Below are 19176 nucleotides of genomic sequence, written 5' to 3'. Positions count from 1 at the left end.
TGGAACCAGGCTACCTCACGGGTGTGGGCCAGGAACCCCGTTCACTGGATGAGAGTTAATTGCAGTGGTTTTGGAACCAGGCTACCTCACGGGTGTGGGCCAGGTACCCCGTTCAAAGACCAAGGCGAAGTCGTCTCAAAACAAAGTGACGTAGCATAATTGAATCCGCCCACTGTGTTATTTTTGTGATCTGTGATCTGATTGGTCCTCCTCTGTTTGACTGGCAGGTGATTGCAGATCTGGAGGAGGAGAAGCACCGACACGCACTAGAGTCGGCGCAGGATGAGGATGTCACCGTCATGCTGGAGAAGGAGAGGGAGAAACTACTGCAGCAGGTGTGTGTGTGTGTGTGTGTGTGTGTGTGTGTGTGTGTGTGTGTGTGTGTGTGTGTGTGTGTGTGTGTGTGTGTGTGTGTGTGTGTGTGTGTGTGTGTGTGTGTGTGTGTGTGTGTGTGTGTGTGTGTGTGTGTGTGTGTGTGTGTCTAAGACAAAATCAGAGTAAGAAGAGGGACTGTTAAACATCTGTGAACACACTCTCCTCCCACCTCTCTCTTCTCTGTGTTCCCCATGGCCCCCACACTACTAGCTGATTTAAGTCACTGTGAGTAGCATCAGTTCTCTCTGACTGGGGCTCTATTGTGTATCTCAGTGGGGTTGAGGGGTCTAGGCCGACACACACACACACAACACACACACACACACACAGGCTGGGCGGCTCCATAGGAAACAAGGAGGAAGAGGCTATTGTTCAGCTGACCGGCAGCCTGGGGCCCAGGAAAGCCTGAGATAATGACTGTCCCTGACCAATCAAGGTCAGCACACACACACACACAGAGGGACCCCTCAGGAAGCCTCTATTTATGTAAGTGTGTGTGTGTGTGTGTGTGTGTGTGTGTGTGTGTGTGTGTGTGTGTGTGTGTGTGTGTGTGTGTGTGTGTGTTTTCCTGCCTCTGTTTCTGTAGAATCCAGCAATGTTCCCAACATGTTTTTTCATGAACTTTTACATATTACACTCTAATGATTGATTCTGATATGAACATCACGTGAACAGCACATGGCACTTTCAGAACAGTTGTTTTGGGATGATCCATTTTGCGTTTTCTTTTAAAGCTTACCCTTACCCCTTTTTCAGTGGAAAAATACAGAAATATAAAGTGAAATATTTAATGTTAAATATAATGATGCAGGAGTACAGTCATGGCCAAAAGTTTTGAGAATGACACAAATATTAATTTTCACAAAGTCTGCTGCCTCAGTTTGTATGATGGCAATTTGCATATACTCCAGAATGTTATGAAGAGTGATCAGATCAATTGCAATTCATTGCAAAGTCCCTCTTTGCCATGCAAATGACCTGAATCCCCCCCCCAAAACATTTTCACTGCATTTCAGCCCTGCCACAAAAGGACCAGCTGACATCATGCCAGTGATCCTCTCGTTAACACAGGTGTGAGTGTTGGCGAGGACAAGGCTGGAGATCACTCTGTCATGCTGATTGAGTTTGAATAACAGACTGTGAGCTTCAAAAGGAGGGTGGTGCTTGGAATCATTGTTCTTCCTCTGTCAACCATGGTTACCTGCAAGGAAACATGTGCCGTCATCATTGCTTAGCACAAAAAGGACTTCACAGGCAGGGATATTGCTGTTAGTAAGATTGCACCTAAATCAACCATTTATCGGATCATCAAGAACTTCAAGGAGAGCGGTTCAATTGTTGTGAAGAAGGCTTCAGGGTGCCCAAGAAAGTCCAGCAAGCACCAGGACCGTCTCCTAAAGTTGATTCAGCTGCAGGATCTGGGCACCACCAGTACAGAGCTTGCTCAGGAATGGCAGAAGGCAGGTGTGAGTGCATATACACGCAGAGTGAGGCAAAGACTTTTGGAGGATGGCCTGGGGTCAAGAAGGGCAGCAAAGAAGTCACTTCTCTCCAGGAAAAACATCAGGGACAGACTGATATTCTGCAAAATGTACAGGGATTGGACTGGGGTAAAGTCATTTTCTCTGATGAATCCCCTTTCCGATTGTTTGGGGCATCCGGAAAAAAGCTTGTCCAGAGAAGACAAGGTGAGCCTAAGAACACAGCCATGAATACAGAATGGTACCAATACATCCTCTGAGAGAAACTTCTCCCAACCATCCAGGAACAGTTTGGTGATGAACAATGCCTTTTCCAGCATGATGGAGCACCTTGCCATAAGGAAAAGTGATAACTAAGTGGCTCGGGGAACAAAACATCGATATTTTGGGTCCATGGTCAGGAAACTCCCCAGACCTTAATCCCATTGAGAACTTGTGGTCAATCCTCAAGAGGCAGGTGGACAAACAAAAACCCACAAATTCTGACAAACTCCAAGCATTGATTATGCAAGAATGGGCTGCCATCAGTCAGGATGTGGCCCAGAAGTTAGTTGACAGCATGCCAGGGCGGATTGCAGAGGTCTTGAAAAAGAAGGGTCAACACTGCAAATATTGACTCTTTGCATCAACTTCATGTAATTGTCAATAAAAGCCTTTGACACTTATGAAATGCTTGTAATTATACTTCAGTTTCCATAGTAACATCTGGCAAAAATATCTAAAGACACTGAAGCAGCAAACTTTGTGGAAATTAATATTTATGTCATTCTCAAAACTTTTGGGCACGACTGTACTGCGTGTGTATCTCACTCTGCAGTATTCGGGGGTGGAGGTATATCTCCACTCTCCTAGACTCTGACACCTCCATGTGGTCAGACGAGAAAACTGCTCAAATATGTCACTCGTGTGCCTTACATTTTAGTCATTTAGCACAGTGTGTTCCAACCGTAGTCCTCCAGTACCCACAACACTAATCCTTTTCATTATAACCCTGGACAAGCACACCTGCTTCAACTTGTCAACTAATCATCAAACTCTCAATGAGTTGAGTAAAGTGTGTTTGTCCAGGGGTACAATAAAACGGTGTACTGTTGGGGGTACTGGAGAACCAGGGTTGGAAAACACTCATTTAGTAGACACTGTTATCCAGAGCGACGTACAGTGCTATAGCTGTATCTAGGTGAGACAACAACATATCACAGTCGTAGCAAGCACATTTGTACACAAATAAAGAAGTTATCAAAGTCCGTGCGAATAGGAAATGCACCCACAGGTATGCATGCAGCAATTCCTTTCCTATCTGGGAATTCAAAAAAATGTGCTAAGGGAAGTTGAAAGTTGAAATATCAACCTCTATCTCTCTGTGTGTTTCTAGTTGGAGGTGGAGCGTGCAGCAGTGCGTAGGCTGCAGAGGGAGCAGGAGAGGGCAGTAGGCCTGGCAGAGGAAACTCTGTCCCAGCAGCAGCAGTTGTCCTCAGACCTAACCCTGGAGCTCCAGAAAACCACCAGCCAGGCCCTGGAGGAGGCCCAGAGAGTCAGCCAGCTCCGCCTGCAACTCCAGGAGGAGAGCTGTACTTCAGAGAGCCTGAGGGGGGCCCTGGAAGCGGAGAAGGGCAGAGCAGCGCAGCTTGAGGCCAGAGCAGAGAGCCAGCTGGCTGAGTTTGACACAGAGAGGGAACAATTAAGAGCCAGGATCAGACGAGAAGAGGAGAGGAGCAAGGGGCTGGAGAGAGAAGTGGAGGAGCTGAGGAGGAGGTTGGAGGCAGCAGGAGAGGAAGGAATGGTTAGGAAGGTGCAGGAGACTGCGGTGAAGGAGGTGAAGGAGGTGAAACAGTCTCCTTCAAAGATAGCGTCAGCGGCGGCATTAGCAGCGGTGTCAGCGGCGGCGTCCACCTCGAGCCAGACAGAGCCTGATGGGAAGGCAAGCGTCGACCCTAAAGAGATCCCTGTCTCAAAGGTCAACGGGCATCATCCTAACCCTCCACGGGACACTGACCCCCCTCAGGAGGGCGGGGCTGTGGAGAACGGTGGGGTAGAGAGCGAGTCCGGAGCAAGTCTTCCCTCCCCTCTCCACCCTCACCCTCCTCACCCCCACTGCCACCCTCACCCCAACCTCTCCCCCTCCAGCACGGCCTCTTCCTCCCTCTCCTCCTCCCCCATCTCCTCCCCCACGCTGGCTAAGCGTCTGGTCAGCCCCGGTGGCTTCCACACATCCTCCTACCAGGCTGGAGTCAACCAGCGCTTCCACGCCGCCAGGCATAAGTTCCAGGTGCAGGCTGAGCAGGAGCAGCTCCAGCAGGGTAGCACGGCTCCCCTCTCCCCCCGGGACCTGTCCCCTACCACCACCCCCATCCCTCCACCCTCAGAGAACAGCACGGCCAAGCAGCTAGCCCGAAACACCGTCACCCAGGTCCTGTCCCGTTTCACCAGCCAGCAGGCAGGGGCCAAGCTCCCCCCACTAAACAGCTCTCCGTTTGGGACTGACTATCGAAGCCTGGCAGCCTCCCCTCCTGGGGGGAAGACCTCACCTGGAGGACCCCTGTCCCCAGGTATACGCTCACCCCTCACCCCTCGGTCCGAGAGGTGCTACCCACCCCCCGTTCCTAAGAAACCGGGTATGAGCCCCTCTCCAGGCTCCCCCGACCCCCAAGCCGGGGCCAGCCTCTTCCCAGAGCTGACGGGGGGCTGTGGGCTAAGCAGCAGTGGACAGGAGGGGGCTAAGGAGCCAGACCTGGTACTCTCCTCCGGTAGCTAACAGCTAAGGGCCACGGCAGCTAGAAAGTGATCTAGGATCAGCATAGCCTTCCCAAATCCTTCCCATCTTTAACCATTAGGGAGAAAACACAAAACGGACCTAGGATCAGTATCTGTGATCAGCTTTGTCTTATTCCTGCTGGAGGAGCCAGTGCTCTCCTCCAGCAGCTAGCAGCGTATGGCCTCCCTCATTCCAGATAGGCTAGTTTCTCTCTTCCATTTGCACTTGTTCACTCACTTTTAGGCCTGAGATTCAATCCGAGTGCTCTAGTCAACAATGCAGCTTTTAAAAGCAATGTTGCTGGGTTCAAATAGATCGCATTCAAGGTAAACGCTGCTGATGTCGGCTCAATCAGAAATGACCTCAGAGACGGTAAAGAAAGCAAGACATCTCACAGGATCATGTTTTCTGGTCGGGCGGGTGGAGCGAGCGAGGGGATAAGTAGACCAGAGCCAGCTGTTGGTTAGTTGGTTAGTTTTGCATTGAAAACAAATTGTCACGGTTTCTGTCTGTGTAAGTGGGTGTTTCCTCTCTCACGTGACCATCTTTGAGCATGCTTTCCCGCGTGAGCTTATGTGGGAAAGCATGCTCACACAAGACAGGAACTTTTTTTTTAAATGTCAAATGGTAAACGGCCTTTTTAAGACATTTTCATTATCCACCATCTTTGATTACCTTTAAATGTCTATCGGTTTAATGTGGGTCCACCGCGGTCTGGATTGGATCCTGGCCTTAATCTCCTGGATGTCCTGCAGCAGGCAGAACATGCCACTACTTATACCTCTGTAGGCCCTATTTTGACCACATAAATTAGCTGCTTAGTAGCAAATGAAAGCTCAAACACTACCTAGCAAACGGTCTGAAACACTGTCTAGTTCACATTAAATTACATTAAATCTATAATATACTGGGTTTTATTGGATTCATAAGATTTATTTTATTTGGAATTTATGGATAGTTTTTTTAATATCTTGATTTGTAATATATCTTTATACCTAGTTTATTGTATTCCATAGCCATGTTTAAAAGTGATCTTATTAATTATGCATTTAGTTATTCTAGGACATTAATTCATGAATCTCTCCGCCCAAGTCCACTCTGCAGTCTCGTCCAATACAAAGGCTGCATGGAGAGGGGAGTCTTTCCGTGGCAAGAGGATTCAAATGTAATCTGTTGATTGCACATGTACAGTTGAAGAGGTTTACATACACCTTAGCCAAATACATTTAAACTCAGTTTTTCACAATTCCTGACGTTTAATCCTAGTAAAAATTCCCTGTCTTAGGTCAGTTAGGATCACCACTTTATTTTAAGAATGTGAAATGTCAGAATAATAGTAGAGATAATTATTTATTTCAGCTTTTATTTCTTTCATCACATTCCTAGTGGGTCAGAAGTTTACATACACTCAATTAGTATTTGGTAGCATTGCCTTTAAATTGTTTAACTTGGGACCAATGTTTCGGGTAGTCTTCCACAAGCTTCCGACAATAAGTTGGGTGAATTTTGGCCCATTCCTCCTGACAGAGCTGGTGTAACTGAGTCAGGTTTGTAGGCCTCTTTGCTCGCACACACTTTTCAGTTCAGCCCACAAATGTTCTATAGGATTGAGGTCAGGGCTTTGTGATGGCCACTCCAATACCTTGATTTTGTTGTCCTTAAGCCATTTTGCCACAACTTTGGAAGTATGCTTGGGGTCATTGTCCATTTGGAAGACCCATTTGCGACCAAGCTTTAACTTCCTGACTGATGTCTTGAGATGTTGCTTCAATATATCCACAATATATCCACCGTAGTCTGGCCTTTTTATGATGGTTTTGGAGCAGTGGCTTCTTCCTTGCTGAGTGGCCTTTCAGGTTATTTCGATATAGGACTTGTTTTACTGTGGATATAGATACTTTTGTACCAGTTTCCACCAGCACCTTCACAGGGTCCTTTGCTGTTGTTCTGGGATTGATTTGCACTTTTTCACACCAAAGTACGTTCATCTCTAGGAGACAACGCGTCTTCCTGAGCTGTATGACGGCTGCGCGGTCCCATGGCGTTTATACTTGCGTACTATTGTTTGTACAGATGAATGTGGTACCTTCAGGCGTTTGGAAATTGCTCCCAAGGATGAACCAGACTTCTGGAGGTCTACAATTTTTTTCTGAGGTCTTGGCTGATTTCTTTTGATTTCCCCATGATGTCAAGCAAAGAGGCACTGAGTTTTAAGGTAGACTATGAAATACATCCACAGGTACACCTCCAATTGACTAAAATGATGTCAATTAGCCTATCAGAAGCTTCTAAAGCCATGACATCAATTTCTGGAATTTTCCAAGCTCTTTAAAGGCACAGTCAACTTAGTGTGTGTAAACTACTGACCCTCTGGAATTGTGATACAGTGAATTATAAGTAAAATAATGTCTGTAAACAATTGTTGGAAAAATTACTGTCACGTTCATCGTAAAGAGGAGACCAAAGCACAGCGTGATTAGAATACATTCTTCTTTTAATGAAGAAAGAACACTTAAATAAACCTACCGCTATGAACACCGAGCACACACACACACACACACACACACACACACACACACACACACACACACACACACACACACACACACACACACACACACACACACACACACACACACACACACACACACACACACACACACACACACACACACACACACACACACACACACACACACACACACACACACACACACACACACACACACACACACACACACACACACACACACACACACACACACACACACACACACACACACACACACACACACACACACACACACACACACACACACACACACACACACACAAGCAACTACACAGACAATAACCCACAAAATACCCAATGAATATGGCTACCTAAATATGGTCCCCAATCAGAGACAACGATAAACAGCTGCCTCTGATTGAGAACCAATCCAGGCAACTATAGACATATAAACACCTAGACTTGAAAACCCCATAAACATACAAAAACCCTAGACAGGACAAAAACATATATACCCACCCTCGTCACACCCTGACCTGACCAAAATAATCCAGAGAACATAGATAACTAAGGTCAATTACTTGTGTTATGCACAAAGTAGATGTCCTAACTGACTTGCCAAAACTATAGTTTGTTAACAGGAAATTTGTGGAGTGGTTGAAAAACCAATGACTTCAACCTAAGTTTATGTAATCTTCCGACTTCAACTGTAGGTGTATCATGACACTACTTTTACAGATGTATGCTCCCATCTGACTTTCCCCTGCCTGGTCTGATCTGTAGCTTATCACCATATCTAGCAGTACCTGCACTGACAGTTATCATGTCTTTCACTGTAGTTTGTACCAGATTACATTCTGAACATAGTTTACTAAAGCAATAAGGCCCAAGGGGGTGTGATATATATATGGCCAACGCAATGCGGAGTACCTGGACACAGCCCTTAGCTGTGGTATATTGGCCATATATCACAAACCCCTGAGGTGCCTTATTGCTATTATAAACTGGTTACCAACGTAATTAGAGCAGTACAAATAAATGCTTTGTCATATCCGTGGTATACAGTCTGATATACCACGGCTGTCAGCCAATCAGCATTCAGGGCTCGCACCATCCAGTTTATAATAAAGCACAATGTTGTAAATAATACAAATCATTCAAAAGCCTAATTTGAAGCTCTCTGCATTGCACCCCATTATGTTTGGTCTCTGCAGCTCTCTGCATTGCACCCCATTATGTTTGGTCTCTGCAGCTCTCTGCATTACACCCCATTATGTTTGGTCTCTGCAGCTCTCTGCATTGCACCCCATTATGTTTGGTCTCTGCAGCTCTCTGCATTGCACCCCATTATGTTTGGTCTCTGCAGCTCTCTGCATTGCACCCCATTATGTTTGGTCTCTGCAGCTCTCTGCATTACACCCCATTATGTTTGGTCTCTGCAGCTCTCTGCATTGCACCCCATTATGTTTGGTCTCTGCAGCTCTCTGCATTGCACCCCATTATGTTTGGTCTCTGCAGCTCTCTGCATTGCACCCCATTATGTTTGGTCTCTGCAGCTCTCTGCATTGCACCCCATTATGTTTGGTCTCTGCAGCTCTCTGCATTGCACCCCATTATGTTTGGTCTCTGCAGCTCTCTGCATTACACCCCATTATGTTTGGTCTCTGCAGCTCTCTGCATTGCACCCCATTATGTTTGGTCTCTGCAGCTCTCTGCATTGCACCCCATTATGTTTGGTCTCTGCAGCTCTCTGCATTGCACCCCATTATGTCCGGTCGTATCCAGGTGTTGTCTACTACATACACTAGAATAGTGAATACACTGGATTTTTAACAAGTGAAAAGCTTCCCTAAGACATACCTTACACTGGGCCTTCCCTAAGACAGTCCTTACACTGGGCCTTCCCTAAGACAGACCTTACACTGGACCTTCCCTAAGACAGACCTTACACTGGGCCTTCCCTAAGACAGACCTTACACTGGACCTTCCCTAAGACAGACCTTACACTGGGCCTTCCCTAAGACAGTCCTTACACTGAGCCTTCCCTAAGACAGACCTTACAATGGACCTTCCCTAAGACAGACCTTACACTGGGCCTTCCCTAAGACAGACCTTACACTGGACCTTCCCTAAGACAGACCTTACACTGGGCCTTCCCTAAGACAGACCTTACACTGGGCCTTCCCGAAGACATACCTTACACTGGGCCTTCCCTAAGACAGACCTTACACTGGGCCTTCCCTAAGACAGACCTTACACGGTGCCTTCCCTAAGACAGATCTTACACTGGACCTTCCCTAAGACAGACCTTACACTGGGCCTTCCCTAAGACAGACCTTACACTGGGCCTTCCCGAAGACAGACCTTACACTGGGCCTTCTCTGAGACAGACCTTACACTGGGCCTTCCCTAAGACAGACCTTACACTGGGCCTTCCCGAAGACAGACCTTACACTGGACCTTCCCTAAGACAGACCTTACACTGGGCCTTCCCTAAGACAAACCTTACACTGGGCCTTCCCGAAGACAGACCTTACACTGGGCCTTCTCTGAGACAGACCTTACACAGGGCCTTCCCTAAGACATACCTTACACTGGGCCTTCCCTAAGACAGACCTTACACTGGGCCTTCCCTAAGACAGACCTTACACTGGACCTTCCCTAAGACAGACCTTACACTGGGCCTTCCCTAAGACAGACCTTACACTGGGCCTTCCCGAAGACATACCTTACACTGGGCCTTCCCTAAGACAGACCTTACACTGGGCCTTCCCTAAGACAGACCTTACACGGTGCCTTCCCTAAGACAGATCTTACACTGGACCTTCCCTAAGACAGACCTTACACTGGGCCTTCCCTAAGACAGACCTTACACTGGGCCTTCCCGAAGACAGACCTTACACTGGGCCTTCTCTGAGACAGACCTTACACTGGGCCTTCCCTAAGACAGACCTTACACTGGGCCTTCCCGAAGACAGACCTTACACTGGACCTTCCCTAAGACAGACCTTACACTGGGCCTTCCCTAAGACAAACCTTACACTGGGCCTTCCCGAAGACAGACCTTACACTGGGCCTTCTCTGAGACAGACCTTACACAGGGCCTTCCCTAAGACATACCTTACACTGGGCCTTCTCTGAGACAGACCTTACACTGGGCCTTCCCTAAGACATACCTTACACTGGGCCTTTCCTGAGACAGACCTTACACTGGGCCTTCCCTAAGACATACCTTACACTGGGATAGAAAAATAAGGTGACACTTAAATATGTACAACTTTTTTTATTCCGGGACAATTTCTTGTTTTTTCCAAAAGGGACCAAATTCAGAACAAGCGTCTTTCTTGTAGGCTAATATTTTCTACCTGCAATTGAGTTTGAACCATCTATCCTTATGGTTAAAGCAGATAGTGACAGACTGGTTTTATACATTTGAAATCCTCCCAGATCTTTTGCCGAACTCACACGTTTAATTTATAAAGGGGACTAGCTAGGGGTCAGATCTGTACCTCTGTATCATTCTTTTTGTAACTGAGTAGACCTAACCCTTCGTCTATTTTTACACCTTTGTCAAAATGGGAACAAGTGGGAAGTAATTAATAACATGACTGTACTGTGTTTCATAACCTGAACCAAACAACATTTTGTCACTGTTGTTGGTCTCATAGGTCTTATATTTGTGGTATTTAAGGTTTTATAAGATGATATTAACAAAACAACAGGGCACAATGATAAGAACGCTTTTATTTGTTCAAAATAATCTCCTGCTGTCTTCTGGAAGTTACCTAACCCAAACTGTTTCTCAACATTTCTGTCTTCTGGAAGTTACCTAACCCAAACTGTTTCTCAACATTTCTGTCTTCTGGAAGTTACCTAACCCAAACTGTTTCTCAACATTTCTGTCTTCTGGAAGTTACCTAACCCAAACTGTTTCTCAACATTTCTGTCTTCTGGAAGTTACCTAACCCAAACTGTTTCTCAACATTTCTGTCTTCTGGAAGTTACCTAACCAAAACTGTTTCTCAACATTTCTGTCTTCTGGAAGTTACCTAACCCAAACTGTTTCTCAACATTTCTGTCTTCTGGAAGTTACCTAACCCAAACTGTTTCTCAACATTTCTGTCTTCTGGAAGTTACCTAACCCAAACTGTTTCTCAACATTTCTGTCTTCTGGAAGTTACCTAACCCAAACTGTTTCTCAACATTTCTGTCTTCTGGAAGTTACCTAACCCAAACTGTTTCTCAACATTTCTGTCTTCTGGAAGTTACCTAACCCAAACTGTTTCTCAACATTTCTGTCTTCTGGAAGTTACCTAACCCGAACTGTTTCTCAACATTTCTGTTATTTAGCATTCAAACAATTTCTGTCTTCTGGAAGTTACCTAACCCAAACTGTTTCTCAACATTTCTGTCTTCTGGAAGTTACCTAACCCAAACTGTTTCTCAACATTTCTGTCTTCTGGAAGTTACCTAACCCAAACTGTTTCTCAACATTTCTGTCTTCTGGAAGTTACCTAACCCAAACTGTTTCTCAACATTTCTGTCTTCTGGAAGTTACCTAACCCAAACTGTTTCTCAACATTTCTGTCTTCTGGAAGTTACCTAACCCAAACTGTTTCTCAACATTTCTGTCTTCTGGAAGTTACCTAACCCAAACTGTTTCTCAACATTTCTGTCTTCTGGAAGTTACCTAACCCAAACTGTTTCTCAACATTTCTGTCTTCTAATTATTCTAAATGTACACAAGCATTTTCCTTATGTATTGTTTCACAACTGAACTATGCATATGATTTTTCAATTGCAAAATAAACATCCCAACCAAGCATCAATTTCTTCAGTCTAATAGCCTGATTTCTTCTACCATTGTGCCCCAAAACCACCCGTTTCCTGTCAATAAGTCAAGACTGTCTCTTTCTCTATTCATCTTACATTGATTCCTCTCCTCGCTTCCTTCTCAAAGCACATTGGAAAAAAGGGGGAACCTCCAATGCACCTGGAAAGGAGGCAAGGAGATAAGATGCAAGGAATCGCAGAAAGTCAGATTGAGGTAGACCAGTCTATGACAGCTCCCACTGCTGCTGGACTGATGTCAAAGTGATGAATCCAGCAATACAATGCCTGAGGAAAACAACCAGGCCAAGATGATCAATTATTTTATTTGTACAACAGAATGGGGCAGTACAGTCCTGAACGTCGCATCAGAGTACAGCGCTAGTCAGTGTGAAGGTTTAACACAGCACAGAATAACTGATCTCGAGTCAGCCTATGGTAATAGAGTAGGTGTATGTTGTGGCTGAACAGGGGTGTGTTCTGTGGGAAGCATGGTTCGCAGATAGATATTTACAGTAGAGAGCACACAAGTCTTTATTCGGCATGACAGAGAAGTGCGTCTGCCCTACACAATTCATTTCTAATTTAACATTTTGTAACATTGGACCCTCCTGAACAAAGCCCCTGGTTTAAACTAAGTACTGAAATGGCTGTGTATAGTTTAAGGTACCCAAGCACAGGTGTGAATATTACAGATGGGCTGAGCCTAAGATTAAATTAAATAAAAACCTGCATAGCTAAATATAGATCTGCGTGTATACATGGGAGAAAGGGGTTCTTTAGCCCAGGAAAGACATTTATTGGTATGGTTTTCCTTCAACAAAAGAGAAAGGACACAGCAATTGTTGTTGTTGCCAAGGTAAGACAGAAGAGAATTGATTCAGAAACAGAGGAGGTTATGATACAGTCTTTCAGCCATGGTATCCTTCATTGGCTCAAGCAGAGGACACATACAACAGGAAGTGGAAGAGTACAGCAGGAAAAAAAGTAAACAGTACCCTCAAAACTGACTATATCGACGACCAGTCCTGTTAAGGGGAGAAATGGTGCTGATATGAACATCTATTGGAAAATGTCCCCTGCTTGGTGTGCTTAATTGCCATGTTTAAATTATTTCAACATGCATCCTTCCTTTCTTGAGGTAATCACTGATCTATACGTGACTAGATAAGAATAAGGAGTGTTTCCTACATCAAGGACAGAAGGAAGGATGCATTGTAAAATAATTCAACCTGGGGTCTTGGTGCAGCTGTTCAAGAGTGTCAACATGACAAGATGAAACTCAGTACACCTTTAGCAGACTCAAACTCCCCTCCTGTACCTCACTTCCTTTTTCTCCAAAACCAAAGCTTCTTTAAACAATACAGAACTGTGCCCAACAGACTGTCAATCTGCAGCTTGGTTTGTTGTATTTTCTCTTTGCTTTGCCCCAGACTACAATATATATATATAAGCTTTGGTTAGTCCTTGTGCGAGCGTGTGTTGCCAGCCCAGCGGTGTGAGTCTCTGCTCTTCTATGCATTCTGCATCTCCTTGCCAATCTTGTAGCTGAGGATCTTGTTCCAGTCGATCTTGGTGCGGGTGACGGGCAGCTGGCGGCGCAGGGCCTTGAAGGTGGTGTCAGACATAGTCTGGTAGTTCTCACTGATCGCCGTCTACAGGGAGGGGAGGAGCAACAGGAGAGAGGGGAGGAGATTTTACAACAGAAGTTTAGAGCCATAAAGAACAGAACACACACACATCCATTGAAAAGGGTGAGGTAAATTACCTGGTAATCATTTTCAGCATTCTCAATGATATCCACAAACTCCTTGGCAGTCTGGCTCTCATTCTGTTGACAAATTATTTTAGAAAAAGAGTCTCCTTTCCCACACAGGTAATTGACCACAACCTGAACTGACCTAACCTGTTCAGTATACCAGTTATACAACATAATGGCATAAGTTGTTACTTACAGTTTACTTCCTTCTCATGTTTAAAGGGATAGAATGAAGACACTGAAGCAAAATGGGTTGTAATTAGCTGTTACTAAATAGAATCAGCGTTATGCCCACTCACAGTCACCGTTATAGACTCCTCCACTTCCTTATGGCTGACCAACTGCACATTACCATCCTCATAGTAGTGCACCTAGAGAGAGAGTCTGTTTAATTACTAGACTTGGGGTGTTTAATTATTATCTTCAGCATTTGTTTCTGTAGTAAATATCACGATTGCCCACCTGTATCTTCAACACACCCACTACATGAGCAGTAGACTGACCGATTGTGAACTTCCACTCTGACCTACAGCGCCCATTCCTGAGAGAGAAGGCAGATGAAGTATGTGTGAAAGAGATGAAGTCACATAACATTCTGAACGTGTAAAGACCAACGTATAATGATGCCGTTGGAACTGTACCAGAAGTTTTTGGGTTGAAACTGGTGTCCCTCAATGCAGGCAATGATGGTTTGCTGGCCATCAACTGTTTTCCCATATACCTGCAGCGAATACAGATTTCATGATTAGCGGCTTGAAGAATTGACATACAGTGGCGATATCACAAGGGTCAACAGCACAATGTTGTTTCTGTTCTTTGATGCAAGTGTGTGCTGCATCATACAGACACTGGGGTAGTACTCTGATGTATGTGCTGAGTGAGTGTGGTTGTGTTATGAATATGTGTGTGTGTGAGGGGGGGGGGGGGTTTACCGTGCAGACTCCGCTGGGGTAGTGCTCTTTAACGTATGCGCTGAGTGCAGTGTCGCAAGCCTCTCTCCAAGCTCTCAGGGAGCCGTCTCCATCGTATGGCTGCACATCGCTCACCTCCTTCCTCAGGTGGTCGAAGCGGAACGACACCCGGTTCCGAGGGTCCAGGAACCTCCCCTGACCCAGGTCCCCATGCTCTGTAATCAGAACCTGGAGAGGGAGGGGGAGAGGAGAGGATTGTTAACTGTTGTTGTTGACACAATTTGTTTAGTAAACTGTACTAAACCGACTTAACTTGATAATAGCAGTAAATATAGTGTGATTATCAGACTGCGGCTCCAGATAAACTCAGCCTTATATCACTCTTACCTGTTCATCATAGCCCTCAAGTTTGGCAGGGGTGAACTGATCCATGTTGTACTGGGCAAAAGCACTGGGGAGAGAGAACACAGAATGAAATAGAACATAGGATATTTACAGACTCCTACACCAATAATAATGACTAATGATAAGTAATGATGTGTGGTTGTTTCAAAATGTTGACATCACATCATGATAGGGTGCAACTCACTGAGCCGCTCCCTCCCTGAGCAGGTTGTCATTGTTAAGGAGAAGCCGCACATCTGGAACGCAAAAGCACACATCAACATCAACTTGTCAGTCTGTAATCATCCCTAAAGCCAACACCTCATTTGGCCGCCTTTCCTTCCAGTTCTCTGCTGCCTGTGACTGGAACGAATTGCAAAAATCGCTGAAGTTGGAGACTTTTATCTCCCTCACCAACATTAAACATCTGCTATCTCAGCAGCTAACCGATCGCTGCAGCTGTGCATAGTCCATCGGTAAATAGCCCACCCAATTTACCTACCTCATCCCCATACTGTTTTCTTTATTTACTTTTCTGCTCTTTTGTTTACCAGTATCTCTACCTGCACATAACCATCTGATCATTTATCACTCCAGTGTTAATCTGCTAAATTGTAACTATTCGCCTACCTCCTCATGCCTTTTGCACACAATGTATATAGACTATTTTTTCCCCTGTGTTATTGACTTGTTTATTGTGTTATTGGCTTGTTTACTCCATGTGTAACTCTGTGTTGTTTGTGCCACACTGCTATGCTTTATCTTGGCCAGGTCACAGTTGTAAATGACAACTTGTTCTCAACTAGCCTACCTGGTTAAATAAAGGTGAAATAAAAATAAAATAAAAACACAACTCAGCTTGTAAGTTTTTAGCTGTTGAAGTCAACTTTTGTTGGGTTTTGTAAATATAATCTATTTTGTCATTATCCTACATCTTATTATCTATTCACCTGTATATGTGGACTCCTGCCCTACCTTGGCCTTGCATCCTTCACCTGTAAATGTGGACTCCTGCCCTACCTTGGCCTTGCATCCTTCACCTGTAAATGTGGACTCCTGCCCTACCTTGGCCTTGCATCCTTCACCTGTAAATGTGGACTCCTGCTCTACCTTGGCCTTGCATCCTTCACCTGTAAATGTGGACTCCTGCTCTACCTTGGCCTTGCATCCTTCACCTATAAATGTGGACTCCTGCTCTACCTTGGCCTTGCATCCTTCACCTGTGAACAAACATCTTGCACTTAAAGAAGCTGTCTGCCTGCCTTCCAGTAACCCTTTAAGCCACAGATCCACTATATTACAATACATCAACAACTAGTCAGTCAGTTAGCAAAGTACACAAAACACACATTCACCTTCAGTCAAGAAACCCGTACAATCACAAACTACATGGCACCATTTAAACAACAATGTGATTGTAGGCCAAAACCTTCTCACCGTTGAAAACTTCGTTGAACTCTCCAGGGGGTGCATGGGTAACGAAGTTTGCTGCTATGCGGACCTGTGGAGAGAGGACAAATCAGTATCCTACTAAACCTACATCAATTTAATTGAGAAATGTTCTAGATTAGATCAGGCTGAGTGGGGAAAATAGTATTGAGCTAGGAAGACTTTACTAAATTATAATCCCAGTAAACCATGCATAGAGCGATTCAGACTGTGTCCTGTCTATGATGTTCACAGAGGCGCCTACTTGAGGTGGTGGTGAGAGTGGCGTAAACTGATACTTTAGGCTAATGGACAACACACTGGAAAATAGCATTAGGGAGCCTAAGTTCATTTATAAACACATTAAACACAAATCCTGGTCATTAGAAACCAGTGCCACTGATTTTGACCCAACAGATGCAGTTGCATGGCCAGCCTCAAGAGATTGCTGCTTATCCAGTTTCTATGGAAACTACCAGTCTTTACAGATCCTCATGCACGGAACCGAGCTGCATTCCACACAGGACATACCCAATGTCCTCCCCGTACAGAAACAACCACTGGACACTTGTGTAGATCTGATATATAGTCACTATATGGCAACATTTGAGGACAAAGTGGACAAAAAAATATGTTTTGTCGTCACACACTGGATGCGTGCAGTAAAGTCAGTAAAGGGTTGGGGGTAGGGAATAGGCCATCCTAGGGTTGTTTGTTTCTGGACAGGGCCATAGCACTGTACTCCTCCAGTTAAGCACTCGCACCAGTAAAGTGTCGGGTGTATAGTAAAGTGTCGGGTGTGTGTATGCACGTCCTCTCTTTATGGCGTCTATAGCTAGCAGAAGCATCTGAGCTGCAACTGTATCTGTTTGACCTAGAAAACCTCTGATCTAGGTAGGTAACTAGCTAGCACTGCTAGAAACGGTATCAACGTTTTATTTTGCCTAACAGCTAACGTTAGCTACTTCCTGAATTGGCCCAACAGATCTAACCATATCCAAAAAGTAGGATCATGGGTTTCCATTAAACACACTGGAACTTTATTCCTGTACATAGCTAAATAGTTATATAACAACTAATAGTTACAATTTCTAGCCAGTAAAAGTTGCCAGTGAGGTTCAGGCTAACGTTAGCATAGTTAGCTAGCCACTCAAGTGAATCGTCTCTTTACTGAAACAGAGCGAACGCTAGTAGCTCTAAAATATAGTACCATTTACTGTTGACCATTCAACAACCGGTGACACACAGTAATTTTAGAATAGAATAATAGAGTTACTTGTGAATAAAATCATAATATCGTTCGTTACCTTCTCCTCTTCTGATAGCGGCTCCTCAAAATCGGCCATCTTGGCTTGTTGTGTGACCCCACCTACCCACAGACTGAACACTCAGCTGACACCAAAATCATAACAAAACCCAGGGGGTGGGAATGAAATTATAGTGAAATTACGGAATTATTTTGTATATATCTACTTCTCACATTAAATAATTGAATCTGGTGTTATTTTGTTACTGTTCAAATGCTGTAATTCAAAATATGCATTAGTAAGGTTCAGGCACCTACTTATTTTAACCAGCAGGGGGCGCCGGCTCTGAATCACGTGCTATTTCCCCAGGGTTGCCCGTTTTTACATTTCTGAATACTGAAAACCAACGAACAAGGCCTGAAAACTACCCCCCCAAAAATGGTTTGCCTCAAGAGAGGAGTTGCCACATTTATCCGATTGGTGCAGTGTTGCCATGTTCGCTGTTTTCCTGAAATTGGGCTACATTTAAAACGATGTCGCGGGGAGAAAATGTACTGGATGCGGGTTTTAGACTATTTAAGTTACACCGTGGCAGCCATGGCATTTCTCAAAGCAATATATATATATATATCATAATATATATATGTGTGTCATGGTGGCCTGACTGTTTTGGGCTATTTCTAAGTTACGCCATGGAATTTCTCATAACAATATATATATATATATATATATATTTCACCGTGGCCTGCTGCTTGCTGACTGTCAGGCAATAAGGCAGGCTGTTGCAGAGTGAGGGGGTGGAGCACTACGGTGTTTGGCGGAGTCACGTGAGCGAAAGGCGAGACAGCAGCACGCGCGCACGTCGTGACAACTTTTTTTATTTTATTTTTTTACCAGTGGTAGGGTGGGGCCCACAGTAGCACCCGCTGTTTGTTGAGAAGAGTAAGAACCATATGTGCTTTCACGTCAGTCTCCAATAACACTATAAAAAAATCGCTAGATATATCGATTTTTTTTAAATGTGTCGCCAGAGGGGTCTGAATACTCGCTAAAGTTGTAGGCAGTGTTGCCCTGTCCCAAAGCACTCACAGGCGGCCCAATCCTCCTGCAGCAGTCCCTCCCAGCTGCAGTCAGAGCAGGAGATGTTCACCCCTCCTCCTCCAGACTGCAAATGAATCATGCATTTCGGGAAGCCGCCAGAGCAGGATGGAAATGTAAAATGTTCTTTGTCTAAAATAAATCACTGCACAAAAATAAATCATTGCATTTGACTGTAAGCCAGGGCGGGACCATAAGGTTAAAAACCAAACCAAATTTAAGAAAACTAAACTAAAAAAATAAATAAAAAAACCTAGTAACTCCGCCAGAGTGTCTCTTTTGGGTCACTTTTGCTGGTCCCAAGCCTGGATAAAGGAGGAGGGTTGGAATTGTGACATTAAAAAAAACAAGAATCGACAGAAGAATGTTCATTTGTAGTTCTAAACATATTTAGGG

The 19176-nt window shown here is 44.8% G+C and overlaps 2 protein-coding genes across 2 annotated transcripts in view; one reads left to right on the top strand and one right to left on the bottom strand.

Moving 5' to 3' along the window:
* The window catches only part of cttnbp2nlb (CTTNBP2 N-terminal like b), a 44499-nt gene extending 38581 nt beyond the window's left edge, over window positions 1-5918 (top strand). Inside the window, exons 4-5 of the mRNA XM_036947562.1 lie at window positions 228-335; window positions 3232-5918. Of these exons, the coding sequence (XP_036803457.1) occupies window positions 228-335; window positions 3232-4611 (1488 nt within the window). The 3' untranslated portion in view covers window positions 4612-5918. The remainder of the gene's footprint in view (window positions 1-227; window positions 336-3231) is intronic.
* Window positions 5919-12260: 6342 nt separating this feature from the next.
* On the bottom strand, window positions 12261-17842 carry capza1b (capping actin protein of muscle Z-line subunit alpha 1b). Its single transcript, XM_021566963.2, has 10 exons — window positions 17743-17842; window positions 16445-16508; window positions 15213-15264; window positions 15011-15074; window positions 14645-14851; window positions 14354-14433; window positions 14175-14253; window positions 14012-14083; window positions 13722-13784; window positions 12261-13608 (listed from the first exon to the last, which is right to left on the bottom strand). The coding sequence occupies exons 1-10, from the start codon at window positions 17779-17781 to the stop codon at window positions 13468-13470; spliced, it is 861 nt and encodes a 286-aa protein (XP_021422638.1). The 5' UTR covers window positions 17782-17842; the 3' UTR covers window positions 12261-13467.
* Window positions 17843-19176: the final 1334 nt, after the last annotated feature.

This window comes from Oncorhynchus mykiss, chromosome 16 (assembly GCF_013265735.2).
Source record: "Oncorhynchus mykiss isolate Arlee chromosome 16, USDA_OmykA_1.1, whole genome shotgun sequence".
In the NCBI taxonomy this organism is placed as follows: Eukaryota; Metazoa; Chordata; class Actinopteri; order Salmoniformes; family Salmonidae; genus Oncorhynchus; species Oncorhynchus mykiss.
Note: the sequence above shows the minus strand (reverse complement) of the source record. Positions and strands in the feature narration are given on the sequence as shown.

Excerpts from the sequence above, each read along its gene's own strand:
- capza1b (XM_021566963.2), bottom strand. The coding sequence starts at position 17,781 with ATGGCCGATTTTGAGGAGCCGCTATCAGAAGAGGAGAAG. Across the intron at positions 14,852-15,010 it reads TTGAGGGCTATGATGAACAG|GTTCTGATTACAGAGCATGG; the intron begins GTAAGAGTGATA and ends CTCCCTCTCCAG. Across the intron at positions 14,084-14,174 it reads TGGGTGTGTTGAAGATACAG|GTGCACTACTATGAGGATGG; the intron begins GTGGGCAATCGT and ends CTCTCTCTCTAG.